This window comes from Watersipora subatra, chromosome 5 (genome assembly GCF_963576615.1).
Source record: "Watersipora subatra chromosome 5, tzWatSuba1.1, whole genome shotgun sequence".
Classification (NCBI taxonomy): domain Eukaryota; kingdom Metazoa; phylum Bryozoa; class Gymnolaemata; order Cheilostomatida; family Watersiporidae; genus Watersipora; species Watersipora subatra.
In genome coordinates, this window is record NC_088712.1 from 56,541,490 (window position 1) to 56,562,126 (window position 20,637).

General features: G+C 33.8%; 1 protein-coding gene across 1 annotated transcript; it reads left to right on the forward strand.

The window, feature by feature from the left end:
• The first annotated feature begins 198 nt into the window (after positions 1-198).
• LOC137396561 (alpha-ketoglutarate-dependent dioxygenase alkB homolog 6-like) lies at positions 199-13,976 on the forward strand. The gene is made up of 6 exons (XM_068082874.1): positions 199-289; positions 752-914; positions 4,573-4,619; positions 9,093-9,197; positions 10,020-10,130; positions 13,571-13,976. Exons 2-6 carry the CDS (start codon positions 770-772, stop codon positions 13,850-13,852), a joined length of 690 nt encoding a protein of 229 aa, XP_067938975.1. The 5' UTR covers positions 199-289; positions 752-769; the 3' UTR covers positions 13,853-13,976.
• Positions 13,977-20,637: the final 6,661 nt, after the last annotated feature.

Genomic DNA, 20,637 nt, shown 5'->3' on the forward strand with positions numbered 1-20,637 from the left:
AGGGTGTTTTCTACTATTTTAGAAATATTTCGCTTACCATGCATCTGATGCAAGTTCCAATGGTTTCAAAATGGCTAACATTGAACTTTGACCTTCTGGAAAAGAACACAACTAATTTTTAATGGTTTTTGAAAAGGTCAGCATGGCTCAACCTGTCCTTTTGCTCAACCTACCCCACTTTTCTCCACCCCACTCAACCTCCCGTAAGCGGCAACCACTGTATCACTAAGATTACCAGTTACATGTATGTGAACACTCGACATGTATCACTAGTAATTTTTATACAACAGTTAAATGGAAGCACAACTCATTTGGTGACTTCACAACTTAGTTTGATTATAGTTGTGTGTTGGCATGTGTCTGTCGCAATTGACGATGTTTCACTTCATATTTGGTCACATCTATGACACCTTCACTATAACTGTTTATAACCGGTTACTAGCACAGGGTTCTGTTAGAGATTTTACTCAGTTTTATGTTATTACAATTTTTCGCTAGTTTCTCTGCCTAATAGTTTGTGTGATATGCACTTGAATTTTGTATCAATCATGAAAAAACTTTTAAGTTGAAGATGGAAATGAAAGTAGAATTCTAGTAAAAAAAGCTTTATATGCACATTCACACATACATAAGCCAATATGAAGTTTTTCTGACTTGTCGCAGTATTTGCACTTTGATCGTGTGTTAAAATCTTGATTTATTTTTTACATATACTTTTTATGTAATTTTTTTGTGTTAGGTTTCTCTTCAGAAAGCTTCATAAGATGTCATGGAGGTTACGGAGCTTCCAAAAAAGATCACATACTTTCCAAAGTTTATCACTGAAGATGAGGAAGAGATGCTGATGCGGAAAATATATGATTCACCAAAAACAAAGTGGACACAACTATCTAATCGTAGGCTACAGAACTGGGGTAAGAGAGATGGTTGTTTTGATGTTGTATAAAAACCTCAAGTATTTTATGGTCTGTAAATTATAATATATTCGTGAATGAAGTGTAAGTTTTTTAAACCTGTATTCGGTTATCACTGTTAATCTAAATCTAGAAAAGATGAGGAACCACAGCAGGTCGGTGATTTCTATTTTATTATGATGAACCCGTGTTGCACTCTGTCACCACTGGCTTTTTTTATGCACTATAACTTTCTTGTACTTTTCCTTAAGCTCAAGATTAGAATACAGTTCACCCTCGAGATACGATGTTAACTCGTTCCAGGGTTGACATCGTATGGTGAAAAATTCGTATATCGAGGTATAGAGACCATTGTAATTATACAATGCAAACACCCCCTGGTAAAAATCGTCAAATTTTTTATAAAAATGTGTACATATCGACAATTAGCAACAAAATAGTATGTTAACTTTATTAATTATAGTTACCTACAGTAACTGTATTGTATTTAGTGTATTTTAATGGTTATGATTTGCAATAAAATGCAAAATTATAGTGTGTTTACCAAATGCAGTACGTACGGTAAGGAGTTCTTACATTCAAAAAGTACGCATAACATAAACTTTGAAATCACTTCAAGTAAGTTTAGCTTGTTAAACCAACACTTAAAACTAAGTTTTAGTATGTACTTTGAACTATTTTACTGAATTTCAACTTTTATCACGAAGTTTTATTCTTCAACAGTCCCTATCTTCACTTTCACTATAAAATTTAGCGTGTCTGGTTGAAACCTTTTTCAACCTAAATCAATTAGGCCGAGCGATGCAGTTATAGAAAGCGGCCTCTCGCACACTTGACCATTTAATGGCTACCGAAAAGAAAAATAAAATTTTATTTGCTATACAGGGCGTACATACCTTTGGAGTAACGTGGCTTCAGCAGGAACATGTAGCGAGTAAAGCAGAGAGGAGGCAAAAGCGTATCAATGCTAATTATGTTGCTGTACACTTGAAAATTTAATACGTAATGAATTGGAATTTTTTTAGCAAGCTAAAAGAAGTTGTCCATTCCTGTCCAATTTTTCTACTGGTTTAAAAGAAAAAGTTGATGGTGCAATGCAGAAAATTGCTAGCTAGCGCTTGTAAAAGGACCCAGAGAAGGTGGTACAGTAGTTTGTCTTATATGAAATGTGCACAAGAATCAATGTAACCAAACATACAAAGTTGGGACGTATTTGTACCCTAGAGGACAGGGCTTTAGCAAGTTTCAGAAAGTAATGTGGATGCGTCAACTATCTTGAGTAGCTAGTTATATATGAGTTACATACATACGATGAATTGTATTTACGTAGTAGAGAACAGGCCGGACTGCAAAGACATGTTGAACAAGAAAATAAAACATAAAATCAAAATGAAATAAATAAAACATGAAATGAATAAATCATGCCACAAAAATATAAATAATGATATACATTCCACACGCATTGTTTTTATGTACCAGTCCACATCAGTAAATTAAACACTTGAAATATTTCTGCCAATGTAGGTTTTTCTGTATCTTCTAGTTCCTCGGCCCTCGCCCATACTAAAGGGTTGCTCCTCTTTAATGCTGATCGCGTGCATGGCCTTCCAACTGTTTCAAATCGTCAGTCGTAAGCTCCTCCTTGTGCTTGCTTTAATAATAACTGCAAATTCTGATTAGTTACGACCATATTCCTTGACAATATTAACAATACGGGCGCTTTCTTCTTATTTATTTATGACTTCCAACTTTGTTGACACGGAAATCATTTTTTCTTCGTTGTGTAACGGTCTCAGATTCCATAGCTAACGAATTAAATATGGATACTGGTAGTTATATACGTATGCTGACTAAAAGTTTATAGTAAAAGAGAGTATAACGCTGAAAATGAATATTTGCTCTCGTTTGTGTATTTTACACGAAATTTCCACACGAAATGCTGTCTTGAGAGAAGTCAGTCATCGTATCTCTTCTTAACGTTCTGAAAACGTTTTCGGTAAACTGTATTTCGGTGTCTTTGTTATTTCGACGTGCGTGATGAGCACACCGACCGCCAAATTTTAACTCGGGTGAAACTTTTCTCAAAATCGTATCGTGAAATAAAATTCTTATAGCGAGGTGAAGATCTCACAATGTTCAACTTCGTAAGGTGAAAAAAATCGTATATCAGGGTAATCGTATCCCGAGGGTGCACTGTGAAATAATTTTCAACTAAATATTGTTGTATACTCATAAGCTTTTTGTACCTTTTGTTCTTTACGAAAATCTTTGGCAGTTATTATTTTTGCAATAATTTACTATTGCCTGTTACCCGTTTTATGCAGTCATAAAATTTAACTGGATTGGAATTTTTACCAGTATTTTAATTAATTGAATCTATTGGCATATTTAGTTACCATTTTGGCGTAATTGGGTTTTGGTGTGTTTCTACTATAAAGTAAATTAGTGAACAATTCATTATTTTCTATAGTCAGCCTCATTAGCTGTTTTTCGAGATCTTGTCACCTGCAGTACATAAAATACACCAACTAGAGACCATGTATTGACACATTTGTTAGATTACTTTGAAATAAGTAATGGTATTTGTAAAACATGTTTCGTGGGACTTTGCCAACTTGACATTTATGGGTTTTCATTAGGAGGCTGCTATGTTTTGCATTTAACAGGATTTTTTTTTAAATTAGAATGTGAATGATTCAAATATCAAGATAGCATTTGTGAAGTGTATGACTGATTCGTATAAGGTACATTGGAACAATTTTTTACTAGTAAAATATGTTGATTAAAATAATCCTTCACTTTTCGCTTAGTAGTTTTGTTTGATTTGCTCAAAAGTACATGTAAGTGTAAATTCTGGTTTTAACTAAATCTGAAGCACTCAACCTTAGTTGGGCGTGTGCCGGTTTATGTTTTTTGAAACTATGTTCTACATCTACATGCAGGCTTTTATTATTCTTTTCTGTAAAACTAGTCAGCACGTTTTAATTTGAATCAACAGATTCAATGTAAAATGCCTCCGGTTGAGGTCTCTGTTTAGGGCTACTTGTTTGCTGTTATTGATAATTTTTCTCGCAACTAAATTTCAATCTCAATTTCTATAGCTGAACAGGTAGTTGTAAAAGCAAGATTTTTTTCCAATTAACCAACATTGAGGCTAAACAAATGAAAGCCTGTTTTGAGTACATTTGTGGTATCTACAAGTATATAAACATTCTTTGGTGACATGCGCTCTGTTACAAGTAGTAAATGTTGCTTGAATGTTCAGGTGAGTTTAGGTATGTTGAAATATACAAAAATTACATTGCTAGCAATTTGGTAACTCACTTTAAATATAGTCAAGTATGTTTGGAATACTTATCATCTATTCTATAGTGTAATTCCACTAGTCAAGATGGTAGCAGTGGTCAAGCTAAATATGCAAGTTTAGCCTAACCAAGCATTCTATTTGCGTAATATTATACCAGTGTTTGCACTCAGGTTCAATGAGGTTTCAATCCAGTGTGAGCCATGCTCAAGCTGTTCACATCTATCTTTCACTAACCGATGTATAAATAATAAGATTGAACTGAAGCTTTGAGCATATTCCAACATGCTTTGATCATTGCTGCACCTTGGTTGGCATATTATTTAGCTTATGTACCATGAATGTATTTTGTAGGAGGCCTGCCTCAAGCAAAGGGCATGATTGAGGAACCCTTACCAACTGTATGTCATCTTTTGCTAATACCATTAGTTAATCCTTGTCTCATCATTATTACACTTGGCTTCTTGATAACTTCTCTACTCTGCTGTAATCTTTAAATTGAAACATAACTGCTAGCAGCGTTTCCAGTGATGTAGTACAATTTTTTGCATGGAAACTAGCATGTAAGTGATTATTAAACAATCTACCATATATAAATATATATATTTATATATATTTTCCCACGACCAAACAAGAGTGAAACGATTGATTGGGAGAATTATGATAATTGCACATGTGCACACAACTCCCGAAAAATTATCCGTTAACGGCCGTCACCAAACCCTTGCAACGAAATCCTATCAACAATTTTTCAGTAAAGTCGTTTAAGTATAATAATGACACAAAACGCATATAAACCTATTTAAATATGTTACCAAGCCTTTGAAAGGTTATCGCAAATTCCTAAAACTAACCCATCTGATCGGATTATACATAAATAAACAGATTTATTAGGACGAAAATCGTCACAAAACGCTTGAAAAGCTTCGTTTAATAAAAGTTAAGACCGGAAATTGAAACGCCGAGCGACAGAGAATAGAACGATAAAGTATTGCCACAAATCGCCACAAAACGCTTGAACAGCTTGGTTTATTAATAGTTTCGACCGACCTACGAAACGCCAATAAAGCCATGCGACAGATAGTAGAACTGTTTACTGTGTACTGTTTGTGTACTGTTTGAGGCGCAGACCGATTTACAGGTACGAAAATGTGGTACACAGTTTATCAGCCTACGTTTTTGTCTAATTATCGAAGGTTTTTCAAATTATCTAGAACATCAGCCAGATTTCTTTACATCTTATCTACAAGGTAGGGCGTTACTACAACGCCCTTTTATGACAAGAATATTTCTTTATTTCACTCCAGTTTGCATAAAACTTCCAGACGCGTAAATGTCAACGCTTGCTCTCTGTTACATATCGCTGTCAAAACCATTCTACATTCATCACAACACAACCAACTTTCAAACTGTATATTACACATCAGTTTGCCGTTTAACTTTTAATATTGCATTTCAGAGATATAATAAAGATATTTCTTTATTGTTGGCATTGTTGTTGTTAGTTAAATTACGTACAGTAGGTTAGGTCTACAGCTTGAATTAATATTTATTTTATTATTGTAAAACATAAGTTTGAGATAGTTAAATATTTATTTTATTAATATTTATTTCTGTTACATATCGCTGTCAAAACTGTTCTGCATTCAACACAACCAACTTTCAAACTGTATATTACAATATATTTTACTTGTAATATTGCATTTCAGAGCTATAATAAACATATTTCATTATTGCTGTTGTTAGTTTAATTACTTACAGTAGTTTAGGTCTACAGCTTGAATTAATATTTGCTTTATTATTGTAAAAAATAAGTTTGAGATAGTTAATTATTTATTTTATTAATATTTATTTCTGTTACATTTATGTTATTTCTGTTGCGCCTTTTTAGAGTCGTGCTCCCTCAAATTTATTTTATATCATCTCAAACCAGTCTCATTTACACTATACTCTGTCAATTCCTGCTGAGAACTACTTTTTCAACAACCAACAGTACCCTTTCTTTTTTCCATTATTACTTTGGTCGTGGGCTGTATGACAGTGGAATTTCTAGTATAATAAATAATATATTATTTATTATATATTATAATTATAACATCATTTATATATTATAATTATAATATCATTTATATATTATAATTATATTATAAATGTAATATTTATTATATATCATAAACACAATATTCGAATATATATTATATATAAATGTATTTATGTAAATAATGTATACCGTAAGTCCTCATGCTCAAGCCGCGCGGCTTGTGCTCAAAACCAGATGATTCACGAAAGAAAAAATAATCCTCTAACAAGCCGCGTATGCCCACAGACCGCGGCTAATGACCGAGGTTTTGTCGTCCTTGACCCCCTTCAGGAGCGAGAGTGTTGAGAAGGGTTTCGTTATACCTAGTACTCTTGAATAAGAAAACAGGCTACATCAGTACATGTGAAAAGAATTTTCTTTTACTTCCAAGTTCGAATTAAAATTTCTAAACCCTTGCATCAACAACTTTTCGTCGTGTCTCAGCTAAATTTTTATTGCGCTGTTAGATGGCTTCACGTTTATGGAAATATGCGGTCAGGAATAAAACGGTTTTAATGACCTACGACTGTGGTGAGTTAAACATAGCAATAAATTATTCGTTAGTCTAAAGTATTCCATAAACATGACCCTGAAAATAAACGAGTAGGTTGCCAAAATCCCGTACATAAAAGCGTATCATGACTGCGGTTCTATGGTTATAGCGCGGAACTGAGCAGAGACCGCATTTATCGAGAAGCCGCCCTAAGCCTCACGTAAGTTTTAAAAACTTGGATTTAGCCACGGCTTATTACCTTGAACCAAAAGCCGCGCTCAACGACAAGCCGCGCGGCTTGAGCATAAGGACTTACGGTATTATATACATTTCCTTTGGCAGTATGTGTGTACATTAACGGCTTAAGGAAATATGTATAAAAGTGCTCCCCTACTTAGGAATGAGATATGTTCTGAACCGCCATTCATTAAGCAAATGTGTTCATAAGTTGTCTCAGCTCATTATTTTGAATGGATATATATGTTTAAGGATTATATAAGTAACCTATTTGTACTTGGTTTGTACTGTATTTGAAAACACTAAATAATAATAAAACAATATGCTGTATAAAGATGTGTACAACTGGAAAGAAACAGTACTGCTGTAAAAGAAATGCTACTGGATTTTTCAGAAGTGTTACTGCATGTTGCGAATACTTTGGTATCAGCAGCGAAAAGCCGCACCACTCATGAAAAACGCACGCAATGCAAAATCTACTTTTTGGCATATCTGTTTGAACATTTTTGGCATACACATAACACTGTTCGTATCTACCGGTTTTTTTAACGCGAATTTTCATCATTAAGGTAGCATTCTATGTAGTGCTGGGTACGAGTATTTCTTGGTCAACGAGTTTAGACTCGTCCCCTTCCATTCGACTATTGAGTAGATGGTAGTGCTTGGCACGAGTACTTCTTGGCCAACGGGTTTTTTGGGTATCGGTTTGTTGATACGGGTTTCATGTCTAAATGTTCCAAACATCAGACATATTCTAAAATTAACATTGCAATTATAATTCTAGCCAATTTATTTATTGTTTTTTACTATTCGTGCTCGCAGCCTGAACCCTTTGAAGTTTGAACACCAATGGTCGGTTTTCAGGCGTTGCGTAGGGTGTGTCAGAATCTCTATCGGCCGGAATTCCAGCATTCACATGACTGTTTACAAAAGTCGTTTCTAAGTAACAGCGTAAACCAATCAAATTAAGTTTTGCACGAGATATTAGACCAGAAATTTCACTTCCATTTGTAACAGTTTTCAAATATCTTTACTTACTTCCTTTGTTTGATAACAAATTTTATTCGAACGATATCTCGAAAAAATCGACACGACTCGTTTGTTGGTAGACCATAAATTATTGTGATGCAAATAAAGAATTTTATAATACTAATTATAATTTTTTAGTATGTTTTGAGGCATAAAATAATGATGAACATGTGCTCAATGGATATGATGCTATTGTGAATGTTGTTACGAGTTTTTTTTTAAATCGTACAAACTTTTATAGTGTTAGCCCAAATAATGGGAAAGTACTGTTTTTTTCTGTTTGATGACATTTGTTGTGGGTTGCCCGATTTTTTATTGTGTTTGAGCCAAATATCATTGTATTATGAGCACGCTCAGATATATATAATAAAAGTTTAAAAACTTCGGGTTGTTGGACAGATTGCCCAGGTTTACTGACGCGCATTGACAAAAAAGGCCAGGGTTCAAAGGGTTAACAGGTGGGTTATCAAACAGTATTTATGCACAGGGCGCAATAAACCAAGTTTTTGTCCACTCTACTCGATGGATTCGTGTACCAAACCCGAACTCGCAAGTCAAAACCCGAACCCACAAGATCGAAATACTCAAATTCTCTATTACCCGAGACTCGAGAGAAGATAAACCTGCGAGTTCAACGAGTTTTATTACCCACGCCCAGCACTAATCTTATGTATATAGGTTATATATGTTTCCTTCAGCAGTAGTAACTGCTAAAGGAACTAATTATATATATACAGATTAATTTCACGCTTTCTGCGGGGATGCCTACTGATACTCGAGTGACGTGCCAGGCATTTCGGAGTTTTAGCAATCCCAGATTTCGTCTCGAAATTCTTGTTTTTCAAAGTAGTCAGCTCTTTTGCAACTGATTATTATACAGTATTGCTGAAGGTGATTGTATACATTGCTGTGGTTGGAGCCTGTGTAATATCATTGTTTAGTTTTAATCACAATAGCTCTGATATAAAGTATACATGTACTTGAAATATATTGATTAATTTTATTATTATGTTTATCTTTATTTATTATTTACAGTGGCTTCAGACCTACATGAGTAGAATCGCTGATATTGGGGCATTCGGAGTTTTGAAACCAAACCACTGTCTAGTCAATGAGTACCTCAGAGGTCAAGGCATTATGGTATGTTAACCTATCAATATGAGTAGTAGAATAAGATAGCTATAGAAACAGTTGATAAGATATCTCTCTATAAAGTTATGGTCCATGTTGCAATCCCATGTTATTAAAACATGGAACACAACCATAGTAACACGTGCAATATAAGATTTATACAAGGGATGCTGATATTTTAACAATCTGCTTTTGGTGATGGTTTACTAACCTATTTCATCACTATTTTATCTTTATAGAAAGCATTTCAGTTTGCATGTTGATTGGCTAAAAAGGCTACTTAAAAGTATATAATTTTTGAAGAATTAATTGAAAAACACTAATGGAATTTAAAAAATAAGAAATCTTTGTCACTAGTTTTTTTATGGCTGGAAAAACTCTAGCTTAGACTTTGATAAACCTTAAAACTCAGTGAAAGTTGTGTTTGTATAATGAGATTATTGTAATGCTTAGTAATATTTTGCATGAAATCAACTGCTTGTAAAGTATAGTAAGTGCGATGAACATCATCAGCTTTTTATGTAAAGTTTTGTTCCTGCAATTTTAGTGATTCTATTAGATTTGCGTAATCTTCATACAATACTAATATTAATAAGTTTATTTTTTCTGTTCTCTCATATTTTACATATAAGTGACTGTATCATTACTCAAAAGCATGTTTGTTAATACATTCGTGTTAAAACGCTCCGTCTTTTTATAACTCTTTGTCATAAATCATTTCATACATTGATATTTAAACAACATGAACACTGATATATATTTCCAATTAATGTATTCCTTCACAGACATCAAATGTTACATATAGGAATGTCTGGTACTGTTTTTATTTAGCCTCATGAAGATGGTGACCTCTTCTACCCTACAGTATCGACCATAACAATAGGCAGTCATGGTGTACTCGACTTCTACAGACACCTGGAAGATAGCAACATTAGTTTGAATGTATGTTATACATCGTTCTCACTCATAGACATTGCAAATTATTTAGTAAACAGGAGTCTTGTTCACTCCTCCTCATGCATATTTGTTTACGAGTTTATTATGTGTTAAGTTTGTGAGCTTAATTCTATGCTAACATGTACACATCTTAACATATTCAAACTTAGAGGGTAACTGGCGTCAAATTTTTAAAAAATTTTATCAGAAAGTGTCAGTATTTTTCTATCATTTGAGATTTTGTTCATTGTTCCAGTGATTTGATTGTCAGGATGTTCCAAAATTAAAATCGAACAAACCTCATCTAAGTTAAAACACTCAAAAAACAACTTCAAAAATGATGTCAACAGTCAAACTTCTATAAATTTCAGTGATAATATTGTTTGTATAGTAATATCATGCATGATATTTAATGCTGATGTCTAATTTGTCCCTCTTGTTATGACATTCGCTGTAGCGCTCAAGTTGCAGTGTTACATCACTGTTGACATACATGGTATATAATATTTTGTATTGGCTCATTAATTTTTTAATGAAATTTCAACTATAGCTTCAGGTGCAATGCTATAGATGTCTCAAATGATTTAACGATAGGTCGGTTAAAACTTGTCCAATTGTTTTCCTCTAAATGTTGTGTAAACATGAAAGTACCAGATGCTGATGAGAGCCTATTTTTATAACATTTAAACAATGAGTATGGCTATCGATGGCATTTTTGGAAGCCTGGGCATGGCTGAGCATTTTAATAGCGATCAAATCTTTTTCAATTTTAATACGGAAACATCCTGGCAATCAGGTCACTTAAAGCAACGTACAAGATCTCAAATGATAGAAAAGTATTTATACCTTGTAACAAAATCTTTCAAAATTTGGAGTGAATGACTCTTTAAGATAAACAGATTTTTACGTATACAGTGCGGCCTGGGTTACGAAGTCCCTGTTAATTGATTTTTCCGCTTTACGATGTGGAATACAATGGTTTTTATTCCCGCCATATGATTTATTTTCACTACACGACTTCAAAAAAACTTTTCTTGAAATTCAAGTTTGGCAGTCAGTATGTTGAGTATGTCAGAATAACAAATATGCAATTCTCCGAAATCCCTTCCTCAACGCCTGAAAGAGATACAATGCTTGCTCTCTCTCCTTTTTCTCCTTTCTCTCCTCTCACTCTACTCATTATAAGTTAAACTGAAAACGAAACCGAACACAGATAGGCGATAAAACTGATAGGTGATAAGTGATTAGACGATGGCAAATTTGAAATTTAGTATAATACACACTAAAACTTGAGCTTCAAGTATGTTTTCAGTAAGCTAAATTCATTTAAGTTAGATTCAGCATTTATGTTACACGTCTGTTTTGATGATAAGAACTCTGCATGTAGTACATTGTAATGTTACATTTTATTACAGATAATAGCCACTAAATACACTAATTTTACTATAGATAACTATAGTTACTTAGGTTAACATAGTTAACCTTAGTAACTAACTATTTTGTTACCAGTTTTTAGTATGCACATGTATGAAAAAAATTGATGTTTTATTACCAGGCAGTGTTTGCATTAGGTAATTTCTATGGGTTTCTTATAACTCTCTATGCGACACTTTTGCCTTATGATGTCAAAACAGAATCGAATTAGTATAGTATGGCTTGTACTCAAACTGTACTCTATTTTGAGTACAAGAAAAGACCAAGTGCAATAGGTAAGTGTGAAATTTTAGGTCTGAACAGATCTTTTTATCATCGCTTATCCATTAGCATATCAAGTTACATGTATGTAATTAGACCCTTGAAGTAATCATTGTTTAGAATTCAAGGGGTAAATGCATGAGATAAAAAATTGACACTAGTTTTTTGCCCCATGCCTGTTTCAGGTAAATATTTTATGATCAAATGTTAATCAAATGGCTTATAAAATATATCATCTAATCACTAAAACTCTTGAAACTTTGCATTACGCTAAAAAAAACAAATATAGCGTATGTTGCTGTGGAATCACTCTAAGTATTTGAGATACTGAGATCTGGACTCTATCATCTTTTTGTTTCATCACGTTTTGTCTCATTGCCATATGTACAACTTGTGTGCCTTATCTCGGTTAGTGCATAAGGCATCAATGTCTATGTCGTTTACCTTTCAATTTTACTAGAGGTGCCTGCAGTATGTCATATGTCTGATACAAGCTCTGTCAGAACATGAAGGCTTGATTTTATATAAAAGACAAAAAGTAATCAAAGTTTAAAAGCTATTGTTTTTCTTGTATTAAATGAAGTTACTAGTCCTTTGTATGAATAATTTTGATTAAGTAATAATCAAAGAATAATTAATAATTAAGTATGATATACCCAAGTTCCACAAATAATAAAAGAACAATTACAATCATGGTTTGATGTGTTTGGAAAAGATGGTTTTGCTGGTTCAGCGTCGGTCTTTCATGTTGTCTTCCATGTGTGGCTTGTATATTTACTTGAAAATTATAAGCAGTATTTCTCCAAGCTCTATTTGTTTGAATAGCTATACAATTCATTTAGACTTCCTTAGTTTCAGATAGCTGAAAGTCTGGTACCTCTGTATGGATGTGTTTTATTCTAATTCAATTGTGTGTGGGTTTCAGTGAAAACTTAATGTACTGTTTCATTTGCCAATTGCCAAGATCGAGTTGAAGCAATGGTGATATACGTATTTTTCACAACTTTTACAAAATAAGTTACTCTGGTCACAGATAGCTGTCGAGATCGTTTGGTATCCTATTTCAGTTATCATTTGGTTGTTTTTTATTCATAAAAACATTGAGTTATGTTTTATTATAAATAAACCATTTCTGCCTTTGGTTTCGAAAAAAATGATGTGTATGGCTGTGAAAATTAGCCCAAGTGGCTATCCTAACCTGGAATAGCATCACATCCTTTTCAAGTTAACTTTTTGATAGCACTTCGAGAGTGGTGTCATGATTTACACTCTTAATCGTGGCATCTTTTCATCAGTACATTGTTGTATTTATTGTTTATGCTCTTATTGATATTATGCTGCCTTTTAACTAGCTAAGGTTGAAACTGTTGAGCATGCTTGATTGATTTATCTATGATATTTTGAGGTGCCAAAATATTTGGGTTCTAAAAGCCAAAATAGGGACATTGACTAAAATGTCACGCTCTCTAGTTTTTTAGCTAATTCACTCCTTAACACTCAATGGTTAGTTCATCAACTAAACTTGGAAGGGCCCATAGAATTTATGTGCTTTGTGAGTCATAAAATAGGAAGAAGAATATCCTCACTCAGAACAGTAAATATCCTCACTCAGAACAGTAAAAAGATCGGTGATAGAAGAAATATGCCGGTTTTAATTCTATCATATGTAAATGAAAGGCTTATTTGTCACCATACTGATCATCTACAACTTTTGAAATAATCCCTTCCTTACATTTATCCTTCCATTGTAGGAGTCACGAACTAGTACGTTAGACGACAGATACATTGGGTCAGTTCTACTAGAGAGACGTAGTCTAGTGTTAGTTCAAGAGCTGATGTACACATCCTACCTTCATGGTATAAAAGAGGTAGAAAGTGACGCACTCAATGAGTCTATACGCAATATCGAAGAGACGATCTATAAAACTGGGGATACTGTTAGTCGAGGAACAAGGATTTCCCTCACAATCAGACATGTGAACAAATCTATTGGTGGTACTAAACTACGCTCCTTTTTTGGTAAACAGAGATGATACACTGAAGTTATATACCGCTTGTATCTATCTGTATTATATTGAATTGAACAGTAATATATTTTTCCTCATTTTATTTGTGACTTTTGATCAATTATTTTGCATTCCTTGTCTTTGTACTACACTCACCAATTATATTGAATGAAGTTATCTGATTCAGCCGGCTGTGTAAGCGAATGGGCGACACAGAAAATTAGGTAACACATCAAAAATGAAAATTAATATTATAAGAAGCAGAAATAATAGTTCCCGTGAAAATAGAGCAGATTTTACTAGATCTTGTAAGATTAATGTTAGAAAAACTGGAATGTGTCTGCGAGAGAGAATAGGGGAAGAGATCAAATACAGTCTCAGACAGGAAACTGGTAAAAAATATCCAAGTGGGCAAATAAGAAAAAGTATGCAGAGTTAAAAACAAATGGTTAGAGACAAAGGAAGATTTAAGTGGAGCAAAAAACCTTTTCATGGCAACTTTACGCAACAGTTTATGACTTGTCCCTGAAAAACCCAACTCCTAGGAGTAATTCAAGTATATGCTTCTTCACCCTTCATAGCTTTATATGCCTGTTTATTGTTTGAATACGTGTTACAGAATATGATTTTTGGCTTCTCGAGTAGCAGTATTGCTTGTAAAAGAGGTCTGTAAGGGATGGTAACAAAAGTTTAGAATACATAATATTGGACAGTTCTCGTTTAAACACATCACTTTTTACAGTAACTGACTTTTTGAGCTAAACCTGTATAACAACTATTAGTTTGGTCTCGAGTGAATACGAAAATCTGAAAATGACAATGGCTAGCTAACTAGTAGTACAATTGTAGTCATCAGTATTATTGCCACCCAATTATTACCGCCATTATATGGGATCAGTGCTATGATATTGTTCAGGCGTGAAAAGTTGTAAGATTCTCATGCACAAGAGGTTCAGCCTATTGATTAGCATTAAGCCTAGTTTCCATATATGTCGCAAAGCACTGCCAACAGCACCGCTGGCTTTTAGCGGTGAAATGGGAACCTACCCGCCGGGTACCGCAGGTAGTTGCTGGCGGCAATGCAAGAGTTCAGTGCTGTTCAAATTGTGCCAAAAGTCGCAGACAAAACCTTCCCGAAATGCACTGTACAGGTGAAGGTCAGCATTATAAATATGGTATGGCGAGCGAACATTTTTTGCGGTTATCAGCGATGCAGCTTTATGTGAACATAAGCCGCCGAGTCTAGCGTCGCAAGCGTTTTGCTGTGCAATATTATCGCCTGGGTCTCGCAATTGATATGGGAATCAGGCTTTAGGAAAGTCGTTAATTCTTTCCTAAAAATACTCCCTTAGCAAATGCAGATTCATCTTTGTGAATAGGTAGTGAACCAATCATAACCACTTGCCTCTTTTTGTCATTCAAGAGAAAGCTGATAAACGTTTCTTTATTTCATTTAACCACCAAGGAAAAGAAGAGAGAACATTTTGATAGGCATTTTAATGCTGTTCAATAAACTATAATCAATTTACACAAGGCAATGTGTTACCCACCAAAAACAGGAAACTGTCCCCACTTGTTAGCCAATCAGCAGGTTGACTGAATGTTAGCTGTAGTTTAATTCTTGTTTAATCAGCAACTATTATGCCTTATTTATTAATTGCTGAATTGGGTTTGTTTTCGATGGGAATACAGGAGTGGGTGGTAGAGAGGCCATCTATTTCAGTTAGTTAAATTGCAATCCTACTTAGCAGAAAGTCATGCGCTCAAGCCCTGTCGTGATCAGATTATTTAGTTTTGCTTGTATATTTTGCTCTAGTATATCAGCCTTTTCCGCATTTGATGAAACAGTTCTTCTATTGGTTGCCTGAAAGAACAAATTTAGCTCATAAGATGAAAAAACTTGAACAGTTCTGTTGGTGCAGAAATCCTGTGGCTATCTGTCAATGATTGGCTCTTAAGCTTGCTTATATATGTTTTTTACCATGTTTCTGTGCTAAAAAGTAGCAGTACTGATACATTTTCTTGTGTTACCATTTTAATTGGAAAAGTCTTAGGAGATATGAGCTATGAGCTTAAAGCACTTTTATCAGTTATGCATTCAAGTGGCTGAATCTTCGCATGATCTGGAGCGCAATATCTTCGAACTACATGTGTTCATCATTAAACTTTTGATAAAAAAAATAGCTTTATTTGTTTCAAAAACTTTTGGGTATTCGGCCTTACTAATTTAAAGCGTTATTCTTTATATTGTAATGAACAATTATTAGGATCATGATAATCCATTAAAGCATGTTTGTTTCAAGAAATTTTCAACTAAGCGGGAATACCATGATGATATAGATCCCAAAAAATACAAGATTTTCAATGCTGTAGGGAATACCATTATGGTTGGAATCTAAAAAACCCGTTGGAATTTTTATAGTTTCACTGGGAATACCATCTTGATTGGAATCCCAAATTAGGCATGATTTAGTGATTGATGCCAGCTAAATATTCTATTTAGTCGTCAATAATATTGACAGTCTATTTCTTTCAGTGATTTCTTTAAGTTATTTAGTCGTAATCTTGATTATGCCAGAGCGGACCATGTAATAAAACAGGACTGTTGACGACTAATGCGCTAAAATACAACGTAATATTGTGGTAGTTGCTGGATATGAACATACAAGCTTTCCTTTATTCTTAGAAACTCTGTTGTACTGGTTGACTTTTCCTTCTTCTAACTCTGGCTTAGTTAGTTATGCGCAGCTTTGATAGTCTGCATTCTACTGAACTTTCCTGCAACTCTAATGAACTTTGATACATTGTGACCAATGCTAGTTCAATAAATTTTGTCTTCCATAAAAAAAAACATTTTAATTGCGATAAAGTATGGTAGAGTGTTTTCAATTTTGTGTAATATCTGACAGTAGCGATATGATAGGTTCAAGGTTGTTGTATAAGATAGGTACTCACGTGTGTTGTAGCAAAGACAGCCTGTAACAAAGAATGACTATGTTTTCTCTTTTACCAATTTTTATACTTTGCAATACTTTAGTGCAAACCCTTACAATACGATTTTTATTTTTTTCAGTGTTGGCATCATAGGCAAAAATCTCTTATAGAAAGATATAAGAAGTCATGGTAACTGCATAATGCAAACACTGCATGGTAAAAAGCATCAAAGTTTTATACACGTATTGTACATATTAAAAATTAGTAACAAAATAGTATGTTAATCTTAGTAATTACAGTTACTTACACTAGCTTTAGTGTATTTAGTGGTTAGGATCTGCAATAAAATGTACGATTGCAATGTACTATGTGCAGCATATTCTATATGGAGTAATTACCTTCAAGAAAAACGTATGACATAAGCATTAAACTTAACTTAAATAAACTTAGCTTATTAAATACACACCTAAAGCTAATTTGTAGCATATATTTTACTATATTAAACTTCAACTTTCTCATCATTTTAAATTTCATCACCTATCTGTTTCCTGTGCATAAAGTATGTCAGCTTTATCGTTTGGCTATATTATGTACCAGCAATAGCATTAGCTACAAAAGCTGGAGGAGTCTTTCTGATGGACAGTTCTATTGATCAAGGGATACTTGCTGCAGCTAGAAGCAGGAGAAACTAAATGAGGATGTTTGTTCCTTTCCGCCTATAAAATGAAAGAAACGTCAAATGTTTTGTAATATATTCTAATTAGAAGCATCAAGTTAAATTTATTTATAGTATATCCTGGCCATGACAAAGCTTCTGTTGTGATTTAAAAGAAACTTTTAAGGAGTCTGTGCAGTGACATAAAACTGTTGAGCTTCTGGCTACTTTCACATCTACGTAAATAGATGTTCTTTCAGATCTCTCGAATTATTCTGCATTGATTGCTGCAAGTTTGATGGCCCAGCAAATCAAGAATTTTTTAGTACAACTTGATAGTGGAGCTAACAAGATAACAAACGAATATATAGTTGAACAATTCAGATTTTGATGTCAATTTTCTTGACTAATGGGTTTTTGTCGTTTCCATTTTGCAGATTATGCAACCTTGTGTTACCAATCAATAGCACATGTTATAAAAGCTGTAAGGGAGTCTGACTCACTTATTGATTATTAATTAGCTGTTTGTTGTTAAAATGAACACTCTTTGGGCTGCTGCAGCAGATCAGCATAATCCTCGGAGGCAGCTGGGTCAGTGGTTCGTTTTTCTTAGGATTACAATACACTTGCTATAACTACAAGGTTAGTTCTTTTTGTCTTTCAGAAAGCTGGTACTTCTCAATCTACCAATTATCTACAAGCTTCTGTTGTGTCACCTTATTTTCAGTAATCTTATGCAACTGATAACTATAATGGTTTTAATGAACTCTAGTCAGACAATTGCCTGTTTGCAGTGTAAATTAGGCAGGTATTTAAGGGCAGGTACTTTATATGCTCCAGCCATTGTCCTTTTTTAGAATTAAACCTGAATATGTTGTCTACAGGTTCAAAGCTTTTCATCAGCTACACAAAATGATGAAACTGTTTAAAATGGGTCATTAAGTAATTACACATGTATATATTCACTTTATTGTATTAACGCTGTTAATCAGATCGGCTGGTCAGACAAACTGATCAATACTTCATGGAGGTTATATAAATAAATGTCAGATATGTACTCACAATTCACACATCTCTATCTTCATTGGCTCATTTGTAGATCCTATAATCATGTAATTATATAGTGATGAACTATTCTTCGTGTTTTTTTAACATGATAATCTCCCTATGTATAAGTCATTAATTTTGTATCATTAATAGCAGTTACTAAACTTGCATGTTTATATCCTTTGTACATAGCCCACTGGCCAGTATTTCTAATTATAGCAGTCATTAAAAAATTGTTAATAAACACAACATTAAGATTGCATTTAAAAGATTTGCCATTTTTGTAACAAGTAATTTTTATTATGCAAACTAAACATACTTATTCTGATGCAAACGAAAAACTGTTGTCAGTTTTCAATAAGAAAATTGACATGGTTTTTGGCAAGTATTGTGTGTGCCTCATAATATTTATGGCAGCCAAATTTTACCGGTTTCACTTTTTTCATAACACATAGTAAATGCAAGTTAACACATCGACTATTTTCATTGAGTAATCTCAGCTAAAAATTTTATCTGTAAAGCTTTTATGGTACAGCTCATCAGATTTGCAAAAGCAGTAAAGTCACATACCATTATAATCCTTTGTGGCGCCAAGGCATTATTTAAATATGCCCTGTAGTTGGCTTAAGTGATCACAATTTCATTTCAAGCTAGATTTATTCAAGTTTTCCTATTGAGCAGCAAGAACAATATGGCTGCACACAAAAGACTATTTATATATGAACAAAGATGTCTTCCCAATTGTGACAGACATATAAAAGCCATTGATATAGATTGAAACTGTTTGTTCGGTAATTAAGGTTAAATTTCCTTTTTATAGTTTTTTTCTTCAAATACAAATTATATGCAAGCAAATGACTGCACAAACATTACTACCATCACAAATTGTTGATGACCCATAGTAGTTAATAAATATGCCGACGATATTCAAACTTCTAAAGATTTAGCAAGGATGTAGTGCCTTCACTTGACTGATACCAGTCAACAGTATTCAATCTACTTGTGAGCACATATGCATTTGACTAGCATCAATATGTGTAGCCACAGCAAATATCTAAACTACATGCTGGCTTCGCATCTCATAAGCCCATGTAGCCAGAACTTTATGCTGTTGAATTTATTTTAAGTATTATTTACTGAAATACTCAGATACACAAATGTGTTCATTTTTTTTCTAGGAGCAAGATGCAAGGGCAAATTGTTTTCCTTCTTCTATTTGTCACATCACTGTATTTAATCCAAGGTATGCAGCTATATATCATATTGTGGCTCTTTGATAAAATCTATAAACCATTTATATCTGCGTTTTTTTGTTGTGAGTCAGCATAGGTTTTACTGACAAATTTGACCGCAGTACCTGGTAGTAGACTCCAACTGTGTAGATTGTCTACTGAAATACTTGAAGGGATATTGTAAAAAATTCATAACACATCCAAATGACTATTCAAGGAATCATAAATCAATAATCCATCGTTATTTCTAGGATTATCCACTGAAGCAGATAACAAGTACTCATAGTCGGAATTAAGATTATATAAAAGCTTTTCAGAGAAGTTCCCAACTAATAAGCCATATTCACTTTCGAAATTAGACATAGAGACATATTTTAAGGTCTTACAGCAATAGTTTTTTTTTTCAAAAGCATTTAAACTGAGCCTGATTTTGATGCTAATGCCACCAGCTAGTTCATATACAACACACTTTCTTTTATTACTAAGATTTTACAATTACACGTAAAACAGGCTTTAGAATAACAAACAATTTGAAAGGACAAACCGAAATGAGTTAGCAAGCATTGTAAATCACAACTCTTGATTGTGTTCTTAGCGGAAAATTAACTGAAACTGCTGAGTGTCTGGTAATTGAAGATGATTCCACAGTTTTTATGACATTATTCCAGATTGATGATTGCAACAGCCATAGACTATTTAGATATTCAATCTCTGATACCCTATGTTTTTAGGAACTGAAGTTAAGTTATCTGTAGAGACTGTCGGGTACCCGGGCTCCTTCTACAAAGATCAACCAATAACTTTAAAATGTACTGCTCGTGGAACTGCAGAAGTTACTGGTGTCTACCTTGTCAATGAAGATGATACTACAGACCTGAAGGCAGGGTGTCAGTATAGCAACAGTCTGAGACAGTGGCAACATGTCAATACTCGACTCTCAGAAG